Source organism: Heterodontus francisci, chromosome 8 (genome assembly GCF_036365525.1).
Source record: "Heterodontus francisci isolate sHetFra1 chromosome 8, sHetFra1.hap1, whole genome shotgun sequence".
In the NCBI taxonomy this organism is placed as follows: domain Eukaryota; kingdom Metazoa; phylum Chordata; class Chondrichthyes; order Heterodontiformes; family Heterodontidae; genus Heterodontus; species Heterodontus francisci.
Genome location: NC_090378.1, coordinates 51,002,488 through 51,027,673, shown reverse-complemented (window position 1 = coordinate 51,027,673; position 25,186 = coordinate 51,002,488). Strand labels below are relative to the sequence as shown.

Genomic DNA, 25,186 nt, shown 5'->3' with positions numbered 1-25,186 from the left:
TTTAAATGTTGTTTGTAGCTTCGTAGTGTTTAAGAATTTAGTTTTTCTAATTAAACAGTTAATTTGTTGATATAAAGACACCTGGTTTGGTTAGTCTCATTCAGGGGTTAATAGATGGCACAATTTGGCTGGGTCTTTCTTTAGTTTGGAAAGTTTAAAATGATGTTAGGCAGTCTGTGGAGGGACCGGATTGAATTAACTGCGTTTCTCCCACCACAATCAGAATCGTATATTTTGATTGGGGGCTTTGACTGGAGCGGTCGGTCGTGACAAATATTTGGAATGATCTGTCAAACGAAGTAGTTGAACCAAGCCATTGGAGTTGTTCAGTGGGATGCACGTCTGTGGGCCTCATTGACATTTTTATGCTTTTGCCAGATTTCTTTTTCTATTTTGCAACTGTTAACTAAATTAAAACATTTGAATGATTTGCTTTTCTACATTATTTCTTAATTACATGATCCACATCTGACCAGTTGGCAGACTGATGGGATTGAACAGTGTTGTCTGTTTAGAAACAAACCTTTCACGTGGTGAAATGCAGGGGAATATTTCAAGATTTGGGTTTGCTTTTTTAGTTTTTAAGTTAATCAAAGCATAAACATGAAAATCTAAGCAGAATAAGAAAGCCTATTAAATATTGCATAGCATTCAACTTGTCACTGAAGCATAAAATTGGCCTTATACCTTGTGAATTGACTCCTGTTTAGGCTCCAATAGTAAGTTGAAAATAGCCTCCATTGTATAATGGCCTGTACTTTGCGGTAAGAATAACGGTGAAGCTATTGGTATTCACTTATTAAGGAGTGAATCAGACAGTAAACTCTGGCATTCACGTGTGCAGGTAAACATAGAAATAAGAAGTTGCTGTCTAATTTGTCCTGCTCCTCCACAAGCTTCCTGACACGGGTATCCTGCTGAGAGACTTGGCATACAAATACATGAGGGGGTGAAGCTACAGTACTTGCCCACTAAATATCCATTAACCACACCAGAAAAGCCTGTTCAAGTGTTAGGCAGTAATAAATCTTAATTACTGGCAAATAACCTCTCTGGCCCTGAAAATGAATTTTTGTAAGCATGGAGTCTCATTCTTTCAGAAATTAGTTATTGTTGGAGAAATTAAATTTTAAAGCTAAAATAAAGCTTTTTTTAACTTTCTCTTTCTGTCTCTTTTATCTCTTTCTGTCTCTCTCTCAATCCAATCTTTAGTTCCTTCTCTTTATTTTGCTTTCTGTACATGATTTTACATTGAATTAAATATTCTGACTTACACTTCCTGCTTTAGACTCTGCGTGTCTCAAGAAGGATTCTTCAGTTTGATTGGTCAGAGATATGCCCTGTTCACACAGGTCACAGAACCCTTGTAGAGGGTTCAGGACTGCTAAAATATGTTTTTATTTAGTCAGAGTCTTATCTGAGTTTAAGTTTATTGAGGGTGTATGATGGGAGGCTGGCCAGAAGCACAATGGAATAATCAAGACTAGAGGTAACAAAGGCATGACTCAGGCTTTCAGCAGCAGATGAGCTGAGGCAGGGGTGGAATCGGGTGATATTACAGAGGTGGAAATAGCCAATAGGTGGTTTTAGTGACGGCACAGTAATGGGATCGAAAGCTCATCTTGGGGTCAGTTATGACAGTAGCGTTGTGAACAGCCTGATTCCGCCTCAGACAGTTGCCAGGGAGACAGTTACCAAAGAGGGTATGAGGCCAATTATTTTTTACACAGTGTTATTAAGATCTGTTAGTATGTGCTGCCTGAAAGGGTGATGGAAGCAGATTCAATAGTAACTTTCAAAAGAGAATTGGATGTATACTTAGAAAGGAAAAAATTACTGGGTTACGTGAAATGAATAGGGGAGTGGGACTAATTGGCACAGGCATAATGGACTAAATGGCTTATTTCTGTCCTGTATGATTCTGATGATATTGTTGATTACATTGCCAGAATTCCAGAGTGCAGTGCAGAGTTCAGTGGCAGAAATTGGTTCTTGTGTGGGTATCTTTGCCATAAATGTGACTAAGGCACCATTTTTTTAAGCTTTTGGTAATTGGTTTATTTATCATATGTTTTATACATAAAAATATTGAGAACTTGAAGGATTGAAGCTTTAACGAATGCGTTAAGGTCATATTGAACGGATTCTGCCATGTTGAGTCCTTGCTCAGAAAAAATGCATTGTCATCAATCTTCAGCATAAAAAAATCTCTGCATTCAAAATAAAGAAAAACTTGCATTTATATCACACATTTCACAACTGTAGGGCATTCCAAAGTAAAGCGCTGCAATGCCCTGTTGGATAGCTTTATATGGGAAATTCCCGACCCGAACCTGATGCATGTTGTCGGGTCGGGTCAGGTCGGGTAGCAGGCCTTTACCCATGTACTGATGTACAGGCCTGCTACCCGACCCGACGACGTATCAGGTTCGGGTCAGGTCGCACTTCCAGGCTCGGCATTCGGGCTCGGTCAGGTTTCCTTTGCAGACCTTTATTCCAAAGCGCTTTAAAGCTAATGATGTACTGTTGAAATGTAGTTACTGTTTCAATGTAGGAAATGTGGCAGCCTATTTACAGGTGGCAAGCTGTCACAAACAGCAATGTGATAATGACCAGATAATCTGTTTTTTATTGATGTTGGTTGAGGGATAAATATTGGTCAGGATATCCGAAAGGTAACTGTCTCGCTTCTGATGAAAGGTCACAGTCCTGAAACGTTAACTCTGTTTCTCTCTACACAGATGCTGCCAGACCTGCTGAGTATTTCTGGCACTTTCTGTTCTCATTCCCGAGCCAATGATATATGGGAGAAAAAATAGTGCTGCAAAATAAATGCCTGTGTTGCGGAACTAATAATTGTGATCTAATTGCTACATTAATCTACAGTTGACTAGGAGAAAATAATTTTGTCCATGTGTAAATTGAGCCAGCGTTCAGTAACCACTCACTTCATTGAGAATAGTTTTGTCAACAAATGTTTGTAAAAGCAGCTGGTCATAATGCATAGGCCAGACTGTAGTAAATTTGCTATAGTTTGAATGCAAACTGACAGTCAGATAAACCAAAATCCAAACTGGGGTTTCACTAATAGCTGCTAGTTTGGATTCATTATAAATCTCGAGCTGTTGGAATTAAAAGCTGTTGTGCATAACTACAAAATTAAAATGACTTTCTTTTGCCATCTCAGGGTGAATCTAAATTTTGTTTAAACTGAGGCCTTGTCTGTCCTGGCCAATATTTATTCCTCAACCAACATCACAAAAAACAGGTTATCTGGTCATTCTCCTTATGGTTTTTGGGATCTTGTGCTCAAATTGGTTGCCGCATTTCCCCACATTACAATAGTGAACGCAAATCACAAGTACTTAATTAGCGCTTTGAGACATCCTGAGGTTGTGACAAGCACTATATAAATACAAGATCTTTCTTTGGTACAGATGTTTTTTTAACTCTACTTTAGCTAGTACGTTGGAGAGGATTTGAAGAATGTGTGCTTGTATACTAGAGATTATTGGATGCCACTATTGGGGTTAACATTTCTGAAGAACAGTTGGTGTGGAAGTATAGATTATAAATATTGGGTGCGTTGTTCAGAATCATCGACGTTAATTTTCTATTGTCTGTAGCTCGTGCAGTGTAAGTATTTTAAACCATGTCATTGAGATTGCTTCCAGTAACCATTTTCATTTACATGGACCTTTTCATATTGCTAAGGATACAGCAGAGAATGGAACAGATGTCAAGCTTTTGTGGCATAGTTAGAAGAAATTATCAATACCTTGGTTCAAGAAAGGTTTTGTGAAGACTCTTAATTGTGTGGAGGAGGTAGAGAGATGGATTGAGTTCCGTAGAGTAAGGATGAGATGGTTAAAGGCTACACTACCATTAGTGGATCTGAGTGATGGGGGATGTACAGTCGGGGGCTCAGGAGGGGACATAAGGCTTGGGAAGGTTGTAGAGGTTGGGTGTGCTGAGACCATGGAGGGATATGTAGATGGAGATTTCAAATTCAATACACTGTAGGCCAGCAAGGACACTGGTAATGTGAGTGGGTTTGGTGTGGCACAGTATACAGGCATTGAGGTTTTGGACATTGAGTTGGGACTTGTGGAAGTGAAGGCTAACAGAAAGGAAAGGAGAAGTTTGCAGAAGATAAATCCAGGGATAATAAAGGAATGGTTAAGAGTTTCGGCAGCAGTAAAGTTAAGGTTAGGAAGGGAGATGGGTAAGTTTGTAAACCATCTTTAAGATATATAGGACACGGATCTTGAAGCACTGTAGGTCTTCTAAAAATGGCAGAGCTTCATTTGGCTCAAGCAAGGTTATTGCTGAATATTTCAAGGTACATTGGCTACAAAAGACTTACTTGGGAAAAAATACCTGCTTCAAAGGACAAACATTTAACGAGGCACAAGTTACAAATGGACTGAATTATCGATAAAGGTTAATTAATACAGGTATAATCCTTTTGTCTCCATTGGTTCTATTAAAGTTTCACCAAAATGTCGCTTTTTTGTGTCTTTTCACAGCCCGTGATGCTGATGAGAGAGAGCAGTGGATTCATGCGTTAGAGGAAACCATTCTTCGTCACACACTGCAGCTCAGGGTATGTTCCTTTTTATTGGATTGTTGTAAATTGCAGCTTGACTGTGGGTGTTAATTACTTAATTATTTTCAGTGAAATTATGCTTTAGCAGTTGAGTTTAAAAGCAATGTGGTATTGAAAATCAGTGCTTGCGCATCAACTATAGTTGCTATTGTAATAAAATGGAGTATAATGATTGATAAGAGCTCTAAATGTTGACTGCAGCAGATTTGATTTTTATCAAGGTGCAGCATGGAGTCAAATGAAGGGATTCTTATTATGAGATGCTTTGGAGTCAGTGGTTTATTCTTGTCTGTTTATTCTCCTGTTGGACAGCTTCAGGGCTTGAGCATGTTTTTTCATGTTGGGGATTTCTATATGAGAGGAGAAAAGCCAATAAAATCTGTAAAGCCTAAATATTTTGGTGTTTGTTTTTAACTCCTGCCACTCAAATCTGTCATCAACCATCATTTTGGCCCCAATATTTATGGGGAAGTGGGGAGGGATCAGGACACGCATCGGTGACTGGGAAACCTAGAAATTCCAGGAAGATGAGGAGTCTGCTGAATTTAACAGCAGGAACTCCATTCAGATTTTTTTTTTACTCTTGTTTCCAAACCCCCCCCATTCCCTGTCACCACCGGCAGCTGACCAGATTGTAGGTTGCTCGGCTGCCAGACAGGGAACCCTGTGGTAAAAGACAGCAACCTGGGACCACTGGGAACAGTCCCTGGCAATCGAGAAGATTGGGGTTTGGTGGAGCTTGGAGCATGGCAGTGAGGATGGATGGAGAGATCGTAGGGGTTGGTTGGCTGATTGCTTGGAGGGAGTCATTATGGAAGAAGGGGAGTTCACAGCATATTGGGTTTCAGATTTTTACCAATCTAATACTTGTGCCCTAACACTTGGTGTGGTGGGGGAGGGGCATTAAAATTCTCCCCTCTGTCCTTTTTCCTCAAGGGTTGGTGTTAAGATCCTCGCTGTTCCTGATATATATTAATGACCTAGACCTTGGTGTACAGGGCACAATTTCAAAGTTTGTGGATGATACGAAACTTGGAAACATTGTGAACTATGAGGAGGAAAGTGTAGAACAGAGGTCACCAACCTTTTCTTTAGTGAGAGCTACTTCTGATAAACGAATAACATCACGAGCCTCTTAAACATGTATTGAAAAAACATGGATAGATAAATGCATACTAAATATGTAGCTATCATAATTACATTATAGTATTTTATATTTAATATAAAGGAAACTGATCTTAACTTCATTTCAGTGTGATACTTGACACTGCATGCAAGTCTGGTCAAGAGATCACTGTACATGCCGGTGTCCAGAAGCCCAGCAGCGGCTTCATTGAGTGGTTGGTATCCGTTTAGCAACGTTATCTCCCCTGGAATCTACCTCCCTAGACAGTCTCGCATAGGAAATTGTTGGGTCTGGCTGGGCTGAAAAGTACTTGGGGTTAAACCCAACAGCTTTTCCTCTATCTGCACTCCAACCCAAACTGATGCGACAAAAAAGACTTGCACAGGAGGCCAGAGACTGAATTTTGTATCCAACATCCATCCCGATACAAACTGGCTGTGTTTCTCGATTCAGTTCTGTGATCAGTGCCTGCAATAAAACAAAAGTAAAGTACTGTCGATGTTGGAAATCAGAAATAAAAGGAAAATTTTACATTCAGTTTGAGGGAAAGAACAATGGGCCCAAGACTAGTATTTTAAACTTAAATTCAATTATGAGGGCATGAAAGCAGCGGTAGCTAAATTGAACTGGCAAATTAGGTTCAGGGATAGGTCAATAGAGATGCAGTGGCAGACATTTAAGGGGATATTTCAGAATAGAAACGTTCCAAAGAGAAAGAAAAATACCACAGATTTAAATTTTAAAATCCCCTTTTTACCTTGACCCAACACACACACACACACACGCACACATAAAAATGTGTGTGTGTGTATATATATATATATAATTGGAAAACCATCCGTGTATAGTATCAAACTTAAAGAAAAAGCATATAATTATGCAAAGATGGGTGGCAGGTCAGAAGATTGGACAGAATATAAAAACAGCAAAGAATGACAAAGATTGATGAGGGAAAATTAGAGTATGAGAGAAAGCTAGCTAGAAATATAAAAACAGATAGTAAGAGTTTCTATATATTAAAAAAAGAGTTAACAAAATGAACGTTGGTCCTAAAGAAAGTGAGTCTGGGGAATTAATAATGGCAAATAAGGAGATGGTAGATGAATTGAACAGGTATTTTGCATCGGTCTTCACTGTAGAGGATACAAGTAATATCCCAGAAATAGCTGTAAATCAGAAAATGGAAGGGACAGAGGAACTCAAGAAAATTACAATCACCAGGGAAGTTGTACTGAGCACATTGTTGGAGCTGTGAGCTGGCACGTCCCCAGGTCCTGATGGACTTCATCCTAGAGTCCTAAAAGAAGTGGCCAATGAGATAGTTGATGCGTTGGTTTTAATTTTCCAGATTCCCTAGATTCAGGGAAGGTTCCGTTAGATTGGAAAATAGTGAATGCGACTCCTTTATTCAAAAAGAGAGGGAGACAGAAAGCAGGAAACTACAGGCCAGTTAACTTAACATCTGTCATAGGGAAAATGTTAGAAGCTATTATTAAAGACGTTATAGCAGGGCAGTTAGAAAAATTCAAGGTAATCGAGCAGGATCAACATGGTTTTGTGAAAGGGAAATCATGTTTAACCAATTTATTGGAGTTCTTTGAAGAAGTAACATAGGCTGTGGATAAAGGGGAACTGGTGGATGTACTGTACTTGGATTTCCAGAAGGCATTTGATAAGGTGCCACAACAAAGGTTATTGCGGAAAATAAAAGCTCATGGTGTAGGGGGTAACATATTGGCATGGATAGAAAATTGGCTAGCTAACTGGAAACAGAGAGTAGACATAAATGTGTCATTTCCTGGTTGGCAAGATGTAACGAGTGGTGTGCCACAGGGATCAGTGCTGGGACCTCAACCTTTTACAATTTATATTGTTACGACTGAGACAGGAGGAGTGCACTGTTTATTTTAGTCCCACTTCTCCACAGGTCACAACATATATTTTAAATTTTCCCACTTAGTAATACTGTCAATCATATACTCTATTTTTTTCAGAATCGAACACTCTAACCAGGTTTCTTTAATGAACAACAAAATTATCAGTTTATTATAGAAAAAGTCTTAACTACTAATGAAGTAAAGCATAAACACACAGATTTAAGTTTTAAAGTCCCCTTTTTACCTTGCCCCCTCACACACACACACACACACACACACACATATATGTGTGTGTATATATATATATATATATATATATATATAGATAACTGGAAAAACAAAAGGGATTTTTAAAAATTCAGCTCTGTTACGGACAAAAAAAACTTGGGCTGATTACTTGCTCTTTTTTTGAAGGAAACAGCAGATGACATGTTGTTCTAAAACTGGCATACAGTCTAGCTTCCAAGTACACATAGACAGGTCACTGGGATCTTCTAGAACAGTTCTTTTCAGGTGGTGTTGAGAATTAATTTTGCAGGCTTTCTTCAATGACAGGAGACGAGCTAAATTGACATAGTGGACTTCTCAGTCTTCTAGAGAGTTGCTGGAAAGCAAGCTGGGTTGTGGTCTTCTCTCCTTCCTTGCCACTTCTTCAGCAGCAGGCTTACTTTATCTCATTCCAGAAGGTAAAACACACTGACACTACAACCAAAAGCCTGCAAGTTTTCTGCCTTCTCAGATGCGCACTGCTGCTCCTGGGCTTGTCCAATCAAGGGGTGCCTGTCAGTTTTCTGCCCACATCTTCCCCTGTTACCAGGGTTTCTGTTCTATTTTTAACTTGAGTCACGTGACAACCAGCATATTGTTGCCAAACCAGTTCTTTCATCGTCCCCTTGCTGACTCTCTATCTCGGGGAAAAAAAAACGGTCCAACATTTATTCAGTTTGACTGTGAATTCCTCAAAAAATATTTTAACAAAAAAAAATCACATCCATAACAATATAAATGACTTAGATGAAGGGACCGAAGGTATGGTTGCTAAATTTGCTGATGACACAAAGATACGTAGGAAAGTAAATTGTGAAGAGGACATAAGGAGGCTACACAGGAATATAGATAGGTTAAGTAATTCGGCAAAGATCTGGCAAATGGAGTATAATGCGGAAAAATGTGAAATTGTCCATTTTGGCCAGAAGAATAAAAACGTGTTGAGATCACTAAAAAGAGTGGTAATTGCGTGTAAAATAGCAGGAATAAACCACGTTATTAGTACAGGTGTAGTAGTATCCAGTGAAATACCTTTGCTATTAAGTAAGCTGTCTGTGAAGAAGGCTCAGATGAAAATGGATCTGAAACATGATAAGGCAATCATCTTTGGGAAATCTGTAGATTTGCAGTTTACGGAGTCGGGACATTATTGTATGCCTTTAACAAGACCTAACATCTCAAAGCAGAGTGTTAAAGAGGTATTAATGGCATCCGGGGGTAGAGATGTCCAGGAGAAAAGGCAGATTATTTCAAAACTACATCAACAATTTGCACATCCATCTTGTCATAGATTGAAGATTCTGTTAAAAGATGCAGGGGTAATAGATGATGACTATACTAAACTTATCGAGGATGTCAGTGAAAAATGTGATATCTGTTTAAAAAAAAAATAGTACAGGTGGATGCTATCGTGACCTGTAGTGAGTTTTCCCTTAGTGAGAGACTTCAATGAAACCATAGCGAAGGACTTGAAGGTATGGGATAAAGACAAAAACATTTTTCTTCTACACTTTATCGACATAGTGACTAGATTCATTCTGTCAACGGTAATTTATAGTAAAGACAAATAAGTAATAGTGGACAAGATAATGGAAAGATGGATAGGAATGGATCTGGGAGTACTGGCTAGATTTCTAACTGACAATGGAGGATTATTTGCCAATAATGAGTTTAGGAGTCTGTGAAAATATGAATATTGTAGCAATGCACATGGCAGCAGAAGTCCTTTTTAGTAATCGGATTTGTGAGAGATCATGCCGTGATTGACGAAATGCTCTGAAAAGTTTTCGCTGACCAACCAAATTGTAAATTGACAACTGCTCTGGTGTGGGCGGTACATGTGAAAAACACGCTTCAAATGGTTGGGGGCTACAGCCCCTATCAATTAGTTTATGGCAGGGACTCGAAATTACCTTCAGTAATGTGGGATCAGCCCCTGGCGTAAGAGGGGACTACAATTAGTTCCATTTTTGCAGGACATTTGAATGCCTTGCATGCAGGGAGAAGAGCATTTATTAAGGCGGAGGTTTCAGAAAAGATGAGGAGAGTTTTGAGGTATCGGATCAGGCCATCAGAAAAGAATTTTGATACTAGAGATATGGTGTATTACGAAAGAAAAAGGGCAGAAAGAATAGAGGCCCAGGAAAAGTTATAAGCACTGGCGGCAAAACAGTGATTTTGCAACATGACAACCAAACAGTTAAAGTACATTCTTTGTGGTTTATTGGCACTGTTTATACATTGACAGAATCTGAACAAATGTTGAAAACTGATGATGCACCATGTATTTTGCATACACATGTCAGAACTTTGCGAGCAACAGGTTGTGGCAAATAACGGGCTAACCGAGAGTGGACAAATTGATCGTGAAGATCGAGATCAGGCTATTTATCCCAAAGGTCAACTACCAAAAGTTGGGACTAGAGTGACAGATATGCTAGATGGGCTAGTGAATGGAGGAAAGCCACTATTATAGGAAGGGGAGGAAAGGCCACAGGGAAATACAAACATTGACTGAATGTGTAAGACAAGGGACAGGATATCAGACCTTTGGATTGGCAGAAGGAAGTAAACTATGGAAGGCCAAAAAAAAGTAGTATAAGTTCAGACAGGGGGCCTGACGATGATCATATTCCAAGGAAAAGGTTACAAACTTGTGAGGAGAAGTCTGGTCGTAGGAGGGACAGGTCGAGTAGTAGCAGTCCAGCAAGGGATAGGAAATCTATTAGGGGACGTAGTTTAACAAGGGTGAGGACCAAATAGCAGTCGAGGAGCGCCACAAGAAGTTGGAGCCCTTACAATAGAGAAGCACTAGTGGCTATTAACAGGTTAGATGGTAAGTTGGTAAAGGATACAAAACAAAAAGAGCATGACAGTTGGAGAGAGCTTGGTATATACACAGAGGTGCCCGATAGAGGATAACCAGCATTGTCCCATAGATGGATATGTACAGAGAAAGTACTTCCTGATGTTACATATAAAGATAAGGCCAGACTTGTTACTCGGGGATTTGAGGAACGACTAGGTGGCCACAAAGTTAGAGGAGACTCCCCAACGGCAGGAAAACAAGTTTGAGGATTTTCCTAGCCCTTTTAGCAACACACTTATGGGAATGTAAGTCTATTGACATCAAAGCAGCATTTTTGCTCGGGGAGAAATTTCAAAGGGAAGTATTTTTAAAGCCACCAAAAGAAGCTGGAGATAAAGAGGAGAAATTTATGGAAGCTAAACAAGTGTGTTTATGGGATGTATCCAGGGTGTGTTATTTTTCAGTTCGGGCCATCCTACTAAAATCTGGTTGTATTCAGCTAAAAGGTTTTATTGGTACTGTGAAGAAAAACTAGCAGGTGTTTCCTTGATGCATGTAGCCGATTTTTTTTTTGTGGGGAGGATCTGAGGCATTTGAGAAATTTGTAGTAAAGTTATAAAGGAATTTAAAATTGGAAGTTGGGTTTCTGGAGCTTTTAAATATATAGGGTTGAACGTTAGGCAGGCTAATTTGGGAGTAACCCTAAATTAACAGTCTTACCTAGAGAATGTTAATAGGATCTTGATAAATCCGTCCAAATCCTCAGAAAAGGAAGACTCAGCAACCAAGGAAGAAGCGGACTGGTTAAGGAGCTTAATAGGGTAATTAAACTGGTTGTGCACTCAAACTAGACTGGATGCTTGCTATAATGCAATAGAGTTGAGCACCATGCTGAAACATGCTACTGTTGGGGAAGTGCTTAAAGCAAATAAGATATTGAAGAAATTGAATTTAGATAAATGTACACTCAAGTTTCCAGCATTGGGGGACCCAGAAGAAATGAAATTAGTCATTTTTAGTGATGCCTCACATGCTAATCTTACCGATGGTTGTTTGAGTACAGCAGGGTTCATTATATTTTTGGTGGGAAGAAATGATAACTGTTGTCCGTTGGCCTGGGAATCGAAGAAAATAAAGAGGATAGTTAAAAGCACCTTAGATTCTGAGACACTTGCACTGGTAGAAGCGATAGATAGGGTATGTATTTATCGAGTATTTTAAAGGAACTCTTATATAAGGCGCAATTGGAGAAAAGCTTTCCTATAGAATGCTATATAGATAACCATTCTCTCTGGGATAATGTCCTTTTGACATAAAATGTCACGGAAAAGAGGTTGAGTATAAGAGAAATGTTGGAACAAAACAAAATTTCCAAAATAAAATGGGTCAACACGAGTCATCAGTTGTTGGATTGTTTTACGAAACGAAGTGCTTATTCAAAGAAATTGCTGGGTGTACCTGAAGAGGGCCGCCTTGAGTTATGATGAGTTAATAGATCACGGAAACTTTTATGTTAAGATCGCTTTATAATTCTTTAAGTTCTTTTTTGTTTTTAAAAAGAATAAGTGGGGAGAAATATACAATATGTTAATGGCTGGTGCTGTTGAATGTTGATGGTATAATAATGTAAGATAAAGACGAATGTATCATCATTTTGTCTCTCTTTAGTTTTATATATATGTATTTAATTGAAAGAAAAGAGTGGAACTAGTTAGTGTCTAATAAGTTGTGTTGATGGATGTTCAATACCTGGTAGTTGAAGGTAATGGGGTGAACAGGTGTTGGGTGTTGATTAGTTAATTGTACTCAGATGTATATATAAAGAGCCAGCCAGCACTGGCTGGAGATTGTTAAGAAATGGAGAAGTGAGCTCTGTGGCAAGCAATAAACAGTCTCCACCAATGCATCCTAGTCTCAATGTCTTCTTCAGAAACAGGCTTGGAAGTTTCTCTAACCTCAATTCCTCACTTTTCTCACCAACTTGAGATAAAGCCCAACATTTTATTAGCCTTTTTGATTACTACTTGTACCTATGCATTAGCTTTTTGTGATAGGATGCTCATATTTTCTTTCTAATAAATGACAGAAATATAGAAACATAGAAAATAGGAGCAGGAGTAGGCCATTCACCCCTTCGGGCCTGCTCCGCCATTCAAATAAGATCATGGCTGATCGTCTAATTCAGTACCCTGTTCCTGCTTTCTCCCCATATCCCTTGATCCATTTGGCATTAAGAAATATATCTATCTCCTTCTTGAATATATTTAATGATTTGGCCTCCATTGCCTTTTGAGTTAGAGAATTCCACAGGTTCACCAAATTTCTCCTCACCTCGGTTCTAAATGGCATACCCCGTGTCCTGAGACTGTGACCCCTGGTTTGGGACTCTACAGCCATCGGGAACATCCTCCCTGCATCTAGCCTGTCGAGTCCTGTTAGAATTTTATAGGTTTCTATGAGATCCCCTCTCCTTCTAAACTCGAGTGAATATAGGCCTAGTCGATCCAATCTCTCCTCATATGTCAATCCTGCCATCCCAGGAATCAACCTAGTAAATATTCTTTGCACTCCCTCCATGGCAAGAACATCCTTTCTCAGATAAGAAGACCAAAACTGCACACAATACTTCAGATGTGGTCTCACCAAGGCCCTGTATAACTGCAGTAAGACATCCTTGCTCCTGTACTCAAATCCTCTTGCAATGAAGGCCAACATACCATTCGCCTTCCGAACTGCTTGCTGCACCTGAATGCTTGCTTTCAGCGACTGGTGTACAAGGACATCCAGGTCTTGTTGCACCTCCCCCTTTCCCAATTTATCACCCTTCAGATAATCTACCTTTCTGTTTTTAGAACCAAAGTGGATAATCTCACATTGGTTATACTGCATCTGCCATGCATTTGCCCACTCACCCAACTTGTCCAAATCACATTGGAGCCTCTTTGCATCCTCCTCACAGCTCACATTGCCCCCAGCTTTGTGCCGTCTGCAAACTTGGAAATGTTGTATTTAGTTCCCTCACCCAAGTCATTAATATATATTGTGAATAGCTGGGGCCCAAGCACTGATCCCTGCAGTACCCCACTAGTCACTGCCTGTCACCTGGAAAAAGACCCGTTTATTCCTACTCTCCATTTCCTGTGTTGAATTGTGCCTTTCATATTGTCATAGAAGGAGGTGATGATACTTAGTAGCTCTGGTGGACATCAGATCTTTTCTAGTACTCTGAAGAGACCACGTCTGCTGACGAGGACAAATGCTTTGGTGAGATCAATGAAAGCAACGTAGAGGGGCATCTGTTGTTCACGGCATTTCTCCTGTGGCTGGCGAAGGGAAAACAGCATGTCAATGGTGCATCACTCTGCTCAAAAGCCACACTGTGCTTCAGGGTTGACACACTCAGCCAGCTTCTGGAGCCTGTTTAAAGTGACTCAAGCGAAGACTTTCTCCACCATGCTGAGCAGGGAGACTCCACGGTAGTTGTTGCAGTCAGCGCGGTCACCCTTGTTCTTATAGAGGGTGATGATATTGGCATCGTGCATGTCCTGTGGTACTGCTCCCTCGTCCCAGCACAGGCAAAGTAGTTCGTAGAGTGCTGAAAGTATAGCAGGCTTGGCACTCTTGATTATTTCAGGGTAATTATTTGAGGGGGGGCGATCTTCTTGATGGTTGGCCCAAAAGCTCTCTTAATGCCATCGTACATTCCTCTGATGTTTCCTGTGTCTGAGGCCAGCTGAATATGACTGCATAGGTGTTGCCAGTAGTCATTTGTGCAGCGCCTAGCTGTTCTTTGTGCAGTGCTTCTGGCTGCTTTAAGTGCTACGGATGTTAACTCGCTGGGGGCTTTCTTGTAGTTAAGCAGCAATTCAGCATAGTGATGCCTCATCAGACCCATTTCCTATCCTGAGTGGCGTGAAATAGGGCTGTTTTCTCGCACCTACATTGTTTGGGATCTTCTCCCTGCTGCTCTCACGTGCATTCAAGTCTTCAGAAGAAGGAATTTTCCTCCACACAAGATCAGGTGGCAGGTTGTTCAACCTTGCCCGTCTAAGAGCGAAGACCAAAGTACGGAAAGTCCTCATCGGGGAACTCCTCTTTGCTGACGATGCTGCATTAACATCTCACACTGAAGAGTGCCTGCAGAGTCTCATCGACAGGTTTGCGGCTGCCTGCAATGAATTTGGCCTAACCTTCAGCCTGAAGAAAGCGAACATCATGGGACAGGACATCAGAAATGCTCCATCCATCAATATCGGCGACCACGCTCTGGAAGTGGTTCAAGAGTTCATCTACCTAGGCTCAACTATCACCAGTAACCTGTCTCTAGATGCAGAAATCAACAAGCGCATGGGAAAGGCTTCCACTGCTATGTCCAGACTGGCCAAGAGAGTGTGGGGAAAATGGCGCACTGACACGGAACACAAAAGTCCGAGTGTATCAAGCCTGTGTCCTCAGTACCTTGCTCTATGGCAGCGAGGCCTGGACAACGTACGTCAGCCAAGAGCGACGTCTCAATTCATTCCATCTTCGCTGCCTCCGGAGAATCCTTGGCATCAGGTGGCAGGACCGTATCTCCAACACAGAAGTCCTCGAGGCGGCAAACATCCTCAGCATATACACCTTACTGAGTCAGCGGCGCTTGAGATGGCTTGGCCATGTGAGCAGCATGGAAGATGGCAAGATCCCCAAGGACACATTGTACAGTGAGCTCGTCACTGGTATCAGACCCACCGGCCATCCATGTCTCCAAACGTGACAGTGATCGCCAGAGCTGGTGGGCAGCCATAAAGGCGGGGCTAAAGTGTGGCGAGTCGAAGAGACTTGGCAGTTGGCAGGAAAAAAGACAGAAGCGCAAGGGGAGAGCCAACTGTGTAACAGCCCCGACAATCAAATTTTTCTGCAGCACCTGTGGAAGAGTCTGTCACTCTAGATTTGGCCTTTATAGCCACTCCAGGTGCTGCTTCACAAACCACTGACCACCTCCAGGCGCTTACCCATTGTCTCTCGAGACAAGGACGCCAAAGAAGAAGAAGATTTCCTGTGTGTCAACCAATTCTCAATCCATGCCAGTATATTACCCCCAATTTCATGTGCTTTAATTTTGCACACTAAACTCTTATGTGGGACCTTATCAAAGGACATATTTTAAATTCTGGACCAAAAAAAGTAGATTTCTGCTGATACATCTCTGTTTTGAAGGAATAGACTGTTTAAAATGCATATAGCTTCTGGGTAAATCTATCGCAATGGAAATACTCTGTAATTTTCTTGACACATATCATTCATTTCAACTAATATTTTTGTATTAACAGTAATCTGTGTAAATTTGTAGAACTCCAAACATACTTTTGTTTCAAGGATATTGTTAAATTGTGCACTGTTGAGAATACCATAACATTTGTTTTGACAAATTTCTCTCCTAAAGACACAGGCTTTTGCTGGGTGTGATTGCTTCGCTGCCAGTAAAGAGAAATAGTGGTCGGGGATTCAATAGTTAGGGGAACAGACCGACGTTTCTGCGGCCATAGACGTGACTCCAGGATGGTATGTTGCCTCCCTGGTGGCAGGGTCAAGGATGTCACAGAGTGGCTGCAGGGCATTCTTCAGCGGGAGGGCGAACAGCCAGTGGTTGTGGTTCACATTGGCACCGACGACATAGGTAGAAAGTGGGATGAGGTCCTGAAAGCAGATTTTAGGGAGCTAGTTAAGATATTAAAAAGCGGGACTTCCGAGCTAGTAATCTCCTGGATGACTCCCAGTGCCACACGTGAGTGAGCATAGAAATAGGAGGTTAGAGCTGATGAATGCATGGCTGGACAGATGGTGCAGGAGGGAGGCCTTCAGATTCCTGGGGCATTGGGACTGGCTCTGGGGCAGATGGGACCTGTACAAGCTGCATGGTTTGCACATCAACAGGGCTGGGACCAATATCCTTGCCGGGAGGTTTGTGAGGCAGGGTTTAAACTAGTTTGGCGGGGGATGAGAACCTGAGGGTAGACTCATGGGGCAAAATCAGAAATGGAAATGGAAGGCAAAAAAATTAGAGTGTGAGTCTGGAAGGCAGAGGAAGCAAAGGATAGAAAATTAAAAAAAAAAGAGTTTGGCAGTGCTCAGGGCTATATACTTCAATGCAAGGAATATAGCAAATGAATCAGATGAGCTGAGGGCATAGATAGAAACATGGCAGTATGATATCATAGCTATTAGGGGAACATGGCTTAAAGAGGGACAGGAATGGCAGCTCCATATTCCTCATTAGGTTTTCAGATTAGTAGAGAGGGGGGATAAAAAAAGGAGGGAGGTGGCAATTTTGGTTAGAGAAGCAATTACAGCTATGAGGTGGGATGATATCTTTGAAGGATAATCAGTTGAGGCCATATGGATTGAGCTTAGGAACAAAAAGGGGCAGTTACACTACTGGGAGTGTACTATAGACCCCCAAACAGTCAGCAAGAGATAGAAGAGCAAATATGTAGGCAAATCTCTGTGACGTGCAAAAACCATAGTGCAATAATAGGGGTTTTTAACTACCCCAATATTAACTGAGATGGTGAAAGGAATGGAGGGAACAGAATTCTTAAGAGAACTGTTTTAGCCAGTATGTAGCAAATCCAAAAGAGAGGGCATGGTTCTGGACTTGGTTTTACGTAATGAAGCTGGGTAGGTGGAAGGAGTGGTAGTGGGAGAGCAGTTTGGTGGTCATGATCATAATTCAGTTAGTTTGAACATAATTATAGAAAAGGACAAAGATCGAACAGGAGCTAATGTTATAGACATTGACATAGAGAGATACAGCACTGAATCTCTGGTTGTTGGTCGGCCCACCAAGTCTGTGCCGACCAACAACCACCCATTTTATACTAATCCTACATTAATCCCATATTCCCTACCACATCTCCACCCTTCTCCTGCCATCTACCTACACTAGGGGCAATTTACAATGGCCGATTTACCTATCAACCTGCAAGTCTTTGGCTGTGGGAGGAAACCGGAGCACCCGACAGAAACCCACGCGGTCACAGGGAGAACTTGCAAACTCTGCACAGGCAGTACCCAGAACTGAACCCGGGTCGCTGGAGCTGTGAGGCTGCTGTGCTAACCACTGCGCCACTGTGCCGCCCAAGTGGGGCAAGGACAATTTTACTAAACTGACAAGTGATTCAGCAAAAGTAGACTGGAAACAGCTACTTGAAGGTAAATCAGTGTCAGAGTATGGGAGGCATTCAAAGGGAAGATCCAAGGGGTTCAGAGTAAATATATTCCCACAAAGAAAAAGGGTGGGATGGCCAAATCTGGAGTCCCCTAGATGTCATGGTGCTTACAGGGTATGATGAGGCAGAAAAGGAAAGCTTATGTCAGACACTGAGAATTCAATACTACAGAAAGCTGAGAGGAGTATAGAAAGTGGAGGGGTGAAATCAAAAAGGAAATTAGGAAAGCAAAGAGAGGGCATGAAAGAATATTGGCAAGCAAAATCAAGGTGAACCCAAAGATGTTTTATCAATACACTGAGTAAGAGGATAACTAAGGAAAGAATAGGGCCAATAAAAGACCAATAAGGTAACCTATGTGTAGAGTCTGAAGATGTGGGTATGGTTCATAATGAATACTTTGCGTCTGTCTTCAGAAAAGAGGGGGACAATGCGGACATTATATTTCAGGCGGATGACTGTGAAATATTGGATGTGATAAACATAGACGAGAGGAAGTATTGAGGGGATTAGCATCCTTGAAAGTGGATAACTCACCAGGGCTGGATGAAATGTACCCCAAGCTGTTAAAGGGAGCCCGGGAGAAAATAGCAGTTGGTCTGACCATTTTCCAATTGTCACTGGATACAGGTGTGGTGCCGGAGGATTGGAGGACTGCTAACGTTGTACCTTTGTTTAAAAAGGGAGTGAGGGATTGACCGAATAATTACAAGCCAGTTAGTCTAACCTCAGTCGTGGGCAAATTATTGGAATCAATTCTGAGCGGCAGAATAAATTGCCACTTAAAAAAGGCACGGATTAATCAAGGATGGTCTAATGGATTTGTTAAGGGAAGGCTGGGTCTGACTAACTTGATTGATTTTTTTGAGTAAATAACAAGGAGGATTGAAGATGGTAGTGCAGTTGATGTGCTCTACATGGATTTTAGCAAGGCTTTGCAGACTGGTTTAAAAAAAATAAAAGCCCATGGAATCCAGGGGAATGTAGCAAGCTGGATACAGAATTAGCTCAGTCACAGGAAACAAAGGGTAATTGTTGACTGGTGTTTTTGTGACTGGAAGGCTATTTCCACTGGGGTTCTGCAGGGCTCAGTGCTGGGTCCTCTGCTTTTTGTGGTATATATTAACTATTTGGACATAAATGTGGGGGAATGATGAAGAAGTTTGTGGAGGACACAGAAATTGGCCACATGGTTGATGGTGAGAAGAATCAGCTGTAGACTGCAGGAAGATATTGATGGGCTGCTCAAATGGGCAGAAAAGTGGCAAATGAATTCAACTCAGAAGTGTGAGGTGATGCATTTGGTGAGGTCAAACAAGGCAAAGGAATACACAATAAATGGGAGGATATTGAGAAGTGTTGAGGAAGTGAGGAACCTTGGAGTGAATGTCAACTGATCCCTGAAGGTAGCAGGACATGTTGATAAGGTGATTAAGAAGGCATATGGAATCCTTTCCTTTATTAGCCGAGGCATAGAATATAAGATGGGGGATTATGCTGGAACTATATAAACCATTAGTTAGGCCACAACTTGGGTACTGTGTGCAGTTCTGGTTTCCTCATTACAGAAAGTATGTAATTGCACTAGAGAGGGTACAGAGAAGATTTACGAGGATGCTGCCAGGACTGGAAAATTGCAGCTGTGAGGAAAGATTGGATAGGCTGAGTTGTTCTCCTTGGGACAGAGGAGGTTGAGGGGAGATTTAATTGAGATGTACAAAATTGTGAGGGGCCTGGATAGAGTGGATTGGAAGAGCCTATATACCTTAGCAGAGAGGTCAGTGTCTAGGAGCATAGGTTTATAGTGATTGGTAGAAGGATTAGAGAAGAGATTTTTTTCACTGAGAGTGGTAGGGATCTGGAACTCACTGCCTGAAAGGGCGGTAGAGGCAGAAAACCTCATTTCATTTAAAAAGTGCCTGGATGTGCACCTGAAGTGCTGTAACCTGCAGATTACGGACTGAATGTGGGATTAGGCTGAATGGCTTGTTTTATCGGCTGGCGTAGATATAATGGGCTGAGTGGCCTCCTTCTGTGCTGTAAACTTTCGATGAATCTATGATTCCAGTAAAACCAACCCCCCCCCCACCCCCCCCCCCCCAAACAACCTGGCCATTCTACATGTGTGAGTCTTAGACTGAATCTCTCCAGGGTATTTGATTGTGAAGGGCATCACCACTGAAATCCAGTTCTGTTTCAGCGAACATTCACAAATTCAAACCCAAAAGTGGTAGATTTTTGTCTTTACAGCATGGGCATTCAACATCTCCTGGATGAAGTGCAGAAATGCAAATTGTGGTGGACATCTTATACCTGTAGCTTGAAAATTGTCCAACACAACCCAGATGAAATGTTATTATTCAATTTCTCCTCAACTTGTTTTCTTTTTATCTATTCTTTGCTGAAGGATTCATAGTGGGGTACAGTTCCATTGATGGCAACCGTCCTTCACTGCACTGTACAAAGATGTTGATAGTTAATTGTCAGCAAGCTTTTCAACAGTGTTACTAGGATCTGTCCGGATGGGCAGAATCATGGTTAATATTGTAGGGCATATAATGGACTGGATATTGTTGTCGGTGGGTGCAGAAAACGGTGGCCGTCCTGCATGGGAACCTTGCTACCGCGATCACCTGGCGGGTGGCCACTTAACATATTGATGGCGGCCGCCTCCTCTCCCCTAAACCACCCCCCCCCAACCCCCAAATGTGACAGGGGCGGTATTGGTGATGCTGTTCATGGTGTCACCTGATGCTGGAGCAGGTGTTGGCACCATTTTTAAGACTGGCAGCCCTCCAAACAGTTCAAAATAATGCAGAGTTGACGCACCCATATCAGCAAAATATTGCAGAGTTGCCCCTTCCCCCTTATCCTTACACACAATGCAGAGTTGACCCCTTTCCCCTCCCATCTATACTCAAAATGCAGAGTTGACCCCTTGCCCCACTCCATCTATATTCAGAATGCAGATTTGACCCCTTTCTCTTCCCCACCCCCGCAACCCCAAAATATACTTAATGCAGCAGAGACTCCTTACCCTCCGCAACTTCTCCTGGACGGGGAAATGAGGGCACGTGAGTGCCACAGGTCATGCTGAAGATCGGGAATGGATGGGAAGATCGCGAAGGATGACTTGGTAATGTATGCAGATAGGTATTTTAAATATTTAAACCTGGGTCCCATTGCAGAGTGGCAGTGGGGCCACCACGGAGCTTCCCTGCTGCCAGGAAGATTGGGCCTGGCGATCCTGGCATAGGGTTCCATGATGGCCACTGCCTCTCCGATTCTTTGCATCCCTCCCATCGAGCTGAGAACAAAATCCAGCCCAATGGGTCTGATCCTGTTCTCAACCAATATCCACACACAGCAAAGTCACTGAGTACTGGTCAGGAGCAAAAGACTTTAAGAAGGATGTCAAGGCCTTGGGGAGGGTGCAAAGAAGATTTACTAGAATTGGGATGAGTTATCAGTTATGTTGTTATGTGGAGAGACTAGAGAAGCAGGAATTGTTCGCTTTTGAATAGAGATGTTTAAGGGGAGATTTAATAGGGGTGCTCAAAATTATGAGGAGTTTTGATAGATGAGGAAGTAGAAATTTTTTCCACTGGCAGGTGGAGAGATTTGGAATAACTGGAAAAAAAATCCAGTGGGAAGATGAGAATGTTTTTTACACAGCAAGTTATGACTTGGAATGCACTTTCCGAAGTGTGGAAGCACGTTCAATAGTGATTTTCAAAAGGAAATTGGATACATACTTGAAAAAGAAAAAGAAAATTGCAGCGTTATGGAAAAAGCAGATGAGATGGACTAAATGGGTAGCTCTTTCAAACAGCCAGCACAGGTACATTGGGCCTCCTTCTGTGCTGTATGATTCTATACTTCCTTACTTGCTCCCTCAGAGTAACACTGTGGCCAGTTATAGTGTATCCATTGCCACCCTGGCTGAGATTGGCGAACAACAAAAAACAGACTTTCTGGGCCATGCAGCTCAGTGCCACAACACATCACTGAACCAGGGGTGCAAATCATCAAAGTTTTGCAATATATTCTGATCAAGTTGTTGTTCCGTGTCGCTTTACAGGCTGGACATAAAAATACTATGCCAAAACAATACGTCTCTAAAATACTAAACAAACAGAACACATAGCCACAAACTTGAAACAATGCATACAGATCTATCATCACTCACTGACTCAATACAGTTAAGTTGGATGTTTAGGACCCATGGGCTTTTTAAAAAAGTATCCTTACATAGTCTTCAATGAATATTAGAGAATAAATGATGCACTCTTTGCTCTTCTTAACAATTTCTGTTGCTATTTCTGCAGCCATGTCAGAGAGTGGTGAATTATTTATGAAGGTAAAATCAATCATGAAATGCCTGCACCGACAACTCCGAGTTTGTATCTGAACCGAATGCTTTCAGGGTTTAGTGTTCCATATTGTGGTATGTGATTAGGCTATGTGGTGAAATTGCAGGAAAACATTTTTTATTTAGTGCATAACTTTGAAACAATTATCCACATTGTTCCATTGGTAAGATAGAAATCGATATCAACCAGTATGTTACTGCAAGAGTCAGGACTGGTGGAATAATGGGCCTGGGTTTTGTGGTCAGTGGTGAACAAATGGCACTCGCAGTTCTTTATGCTTACAGCTCCCCAGAGACTTTTCATGGTCCTTTGAGCAGCAACTTACAGTTGCGTGTCTGAAACAACGCGCCGCCCTCTACTGGGGATCTGAGACCGGTGTGAAATGGGTAATCAACAGCGTGTACCCTCAATCAATCAGATTGAAGAATCCTCACTGAGATAGTCTCAACCAGGAAGTGTAATTTAGAATATTTAATTCAATGTAAAATTTGTTTACAGTAAGCAAAATAGAGGGGGAAAGAAAGATGGGATTAAGGGAGAGAGACCGAAAGGAAGAAGTAAAAAAGAATTGTTTTTAAATTCTCCAGCAATAATTAATTAAAATCTGAAGGAATGAGACTTGTAATAGTTAATTTTCAGTGCCAGAGTTGTTCTTTGCCAGTAATTAAGACTTATGCTGTTAAAAATTCATTTACACTTGAATGGACAAGCCCTAGCTTTTCCTGGCATGTTTAGTGGGTATCTAGTGGATAAGTACTGCAAATTCAGGCCCTCGGTGAGGTACTGGTATCCGTGCAGAAGTAGTTTTGTTGAAGGGGAAATTAATGTGTGTTTGCATTTTTTGATGATGTCCTCAGTTAGCATTTAAATGGCTGAACTCTGTATTTTACATGTTGTATTTCAATTAAGAAAATCTGAATCTAATTGTGGTGTTTTGTATTGGATCCCATTTTTCAAATTTTCATTATTTGATTTAAGGTGAAATTGGCTCACTTTTTTATTTTTGATTGGGTTCTGTAAAGTACTATCATATTTTATGAAGCTGTTGTAGATATTGATACCACATTCACATAGAGTCATAGAGTTATACAGCACAGAAACAGGCCCTTCGGCCCATTGTGTCCATGCTGGCGTCAAGCACCTATCTATGAGGCCATTGTATGATTAAGGATATATTCATTTAGCTGTACGATGTCCAAATTTGAGTGTATATCCTGATACTTACTTCATGCATTCAGTTCACCTCTCGATTGTATGGTGCCTGTGGAAGGAACATACCAATATATTCCCTCCGTGGATTGCCACCTTGACATGGTGGAGTGGAGATCTGAAACAGATACCTTCAAAATCTGGACCAGGGTCAAGCAAGGCTATGTGATAACCCCAGTACTATTTACAATCTACCTGACAGTGGCTATTCACTTTGTGAAAGAGCAGCTGCCCTGTGGTGTGAGTATTAAATACTGCCTAGATGGAAAGCTCTTTAACCTCAGTTGCCTCTGTGTCAAAACTAAACTGACCACCATAGACATACATGATCTACAGTTTTCAGATGACTGCAGTGTTGCCTACTCTGATCAGATTTGCAAGCCACTCTCAATCTCTTCAAATCTGCATACAAGAGACTCAGCCTGTCCTTGAATTTTGCCAAAACAAAACTCTCATCTCAACCCACACCTGGTCAGCCAAATATTCCACCTCCCATATGTGTTGAAGAAGTGACTTTGGAATATGTTGAACACTTCCCATACCTTGACAGCTACCTCTCTCAAAAGGCCACCATTGGTGAGGAAATCCAACACCGGATCAGCTGCGCCAGCTCGGCCTTCTACAAACTACGGCAGTGAGTGTTTGACAACGAAGACTCCCGCAAGTCAACAAAAGTCCTGGTGTACAGAGCAGTTGTCACCACACTCCTGTATTGCAGTGAGACCTGGATTGTGTATCAGCGACACATAAGACCACTAGAGAAATTCCATCAGCAATGCCTCCGCCACATCCTCTGGATTCAATGGGAGGACTGCCGAACAAATGCTAGTGTCCTTGAAGCCAGCTCCACTAGCATTCAGGCAAAACTCTTGCAAAACCAACTTTGATGGACTGGACATCCTCCGGATGGCCAAAAACCGTCTTCCCTGCCAGGTCCTGTTTTCTCAACTCTTGAATGGCCAGCGTTCCAGGGGAGGACCAAGAAAATGCTTCAAAGATACTTTGAAGCTCTCTTTGAAGCGTGGCAGCATTGACATTGAGGACTGGAAGAAACTTGCTACCAGTTGTTCAAAATGGCGACAACTTATCCATCAAGCTGCATCATGCTTTGAGTCCAAATGCCTTAATGATGAGGCAGAGCAGCATCAGAGAAGGAAAGAAAAGGAAATAAATCTTGCACTCCAGATCCCACTACCTCGTGGTGCATCCTGCCCCATGCTCCCAAAGATCTGCGGGTCGAAAATCAGCCTGTTCAGTCACCTGAAAACCCAAAACAGAAACTAGTGACCTTGCGTAGACATCATCCTCGAGTTGAGGGACAGTCGCCGCCGACATCTGGGTACAGTGAAGGATGGGATATTGAAGATGTTTATTTTTCTTGGTTTATGGGATTAGTTAGGGTGGGGCGGCAATAAGTAGGGGCGTTGTATTCTGACAGTCATCTGATTGATGTGCTTCTTGTGGCTTGTAGGTGGGCTCCTCTGTTTAGGGGTGGTTTGTGTTGAGTGGGTCTCCAAGAAGAAATCCCAGGCAGTTTTCCCAATCCCAGGTGGAGACCAATCATCACTTCATCTGATTGGCTGACATCCCAAGAGCTTCAGCGACATGTGTGTAAGACTGCACTTGCCACAGAGGGGATTTCATCTGCTTACAGCTAGTTACAAGAGTTGAGTTAACCTGCTCACTGTGGAACGACTATTTCTGT

At 41.8% G+C, this 25,186-nt stretch overlaps 1 protein-coding gene across 2 annotated transcripts in view; it reads left to right on the top strand.

Annotated features, from left to right (window-relative positions):
- The window catches only part of osbpl9 (oxysterol binding protein-like 9), a 224,833-nt gene that overhangs the window by 71,154 nt on the left and 128,493 nt on the right, over positions 1-25,186 (top strand). For both annotated transcript variants that reach the window (XM_068037140.1, XM_068037141.1), the window contains exon 4: positions 4,530-4,606. In XM_068037140.1, coding sequence (XP_067893241.1) covers positions 4,530-4,606 — 77 coding nt within the window. The remainder of the gene's footprint in view (positions 1-4,529; positions 4,607-25,186) is intronic.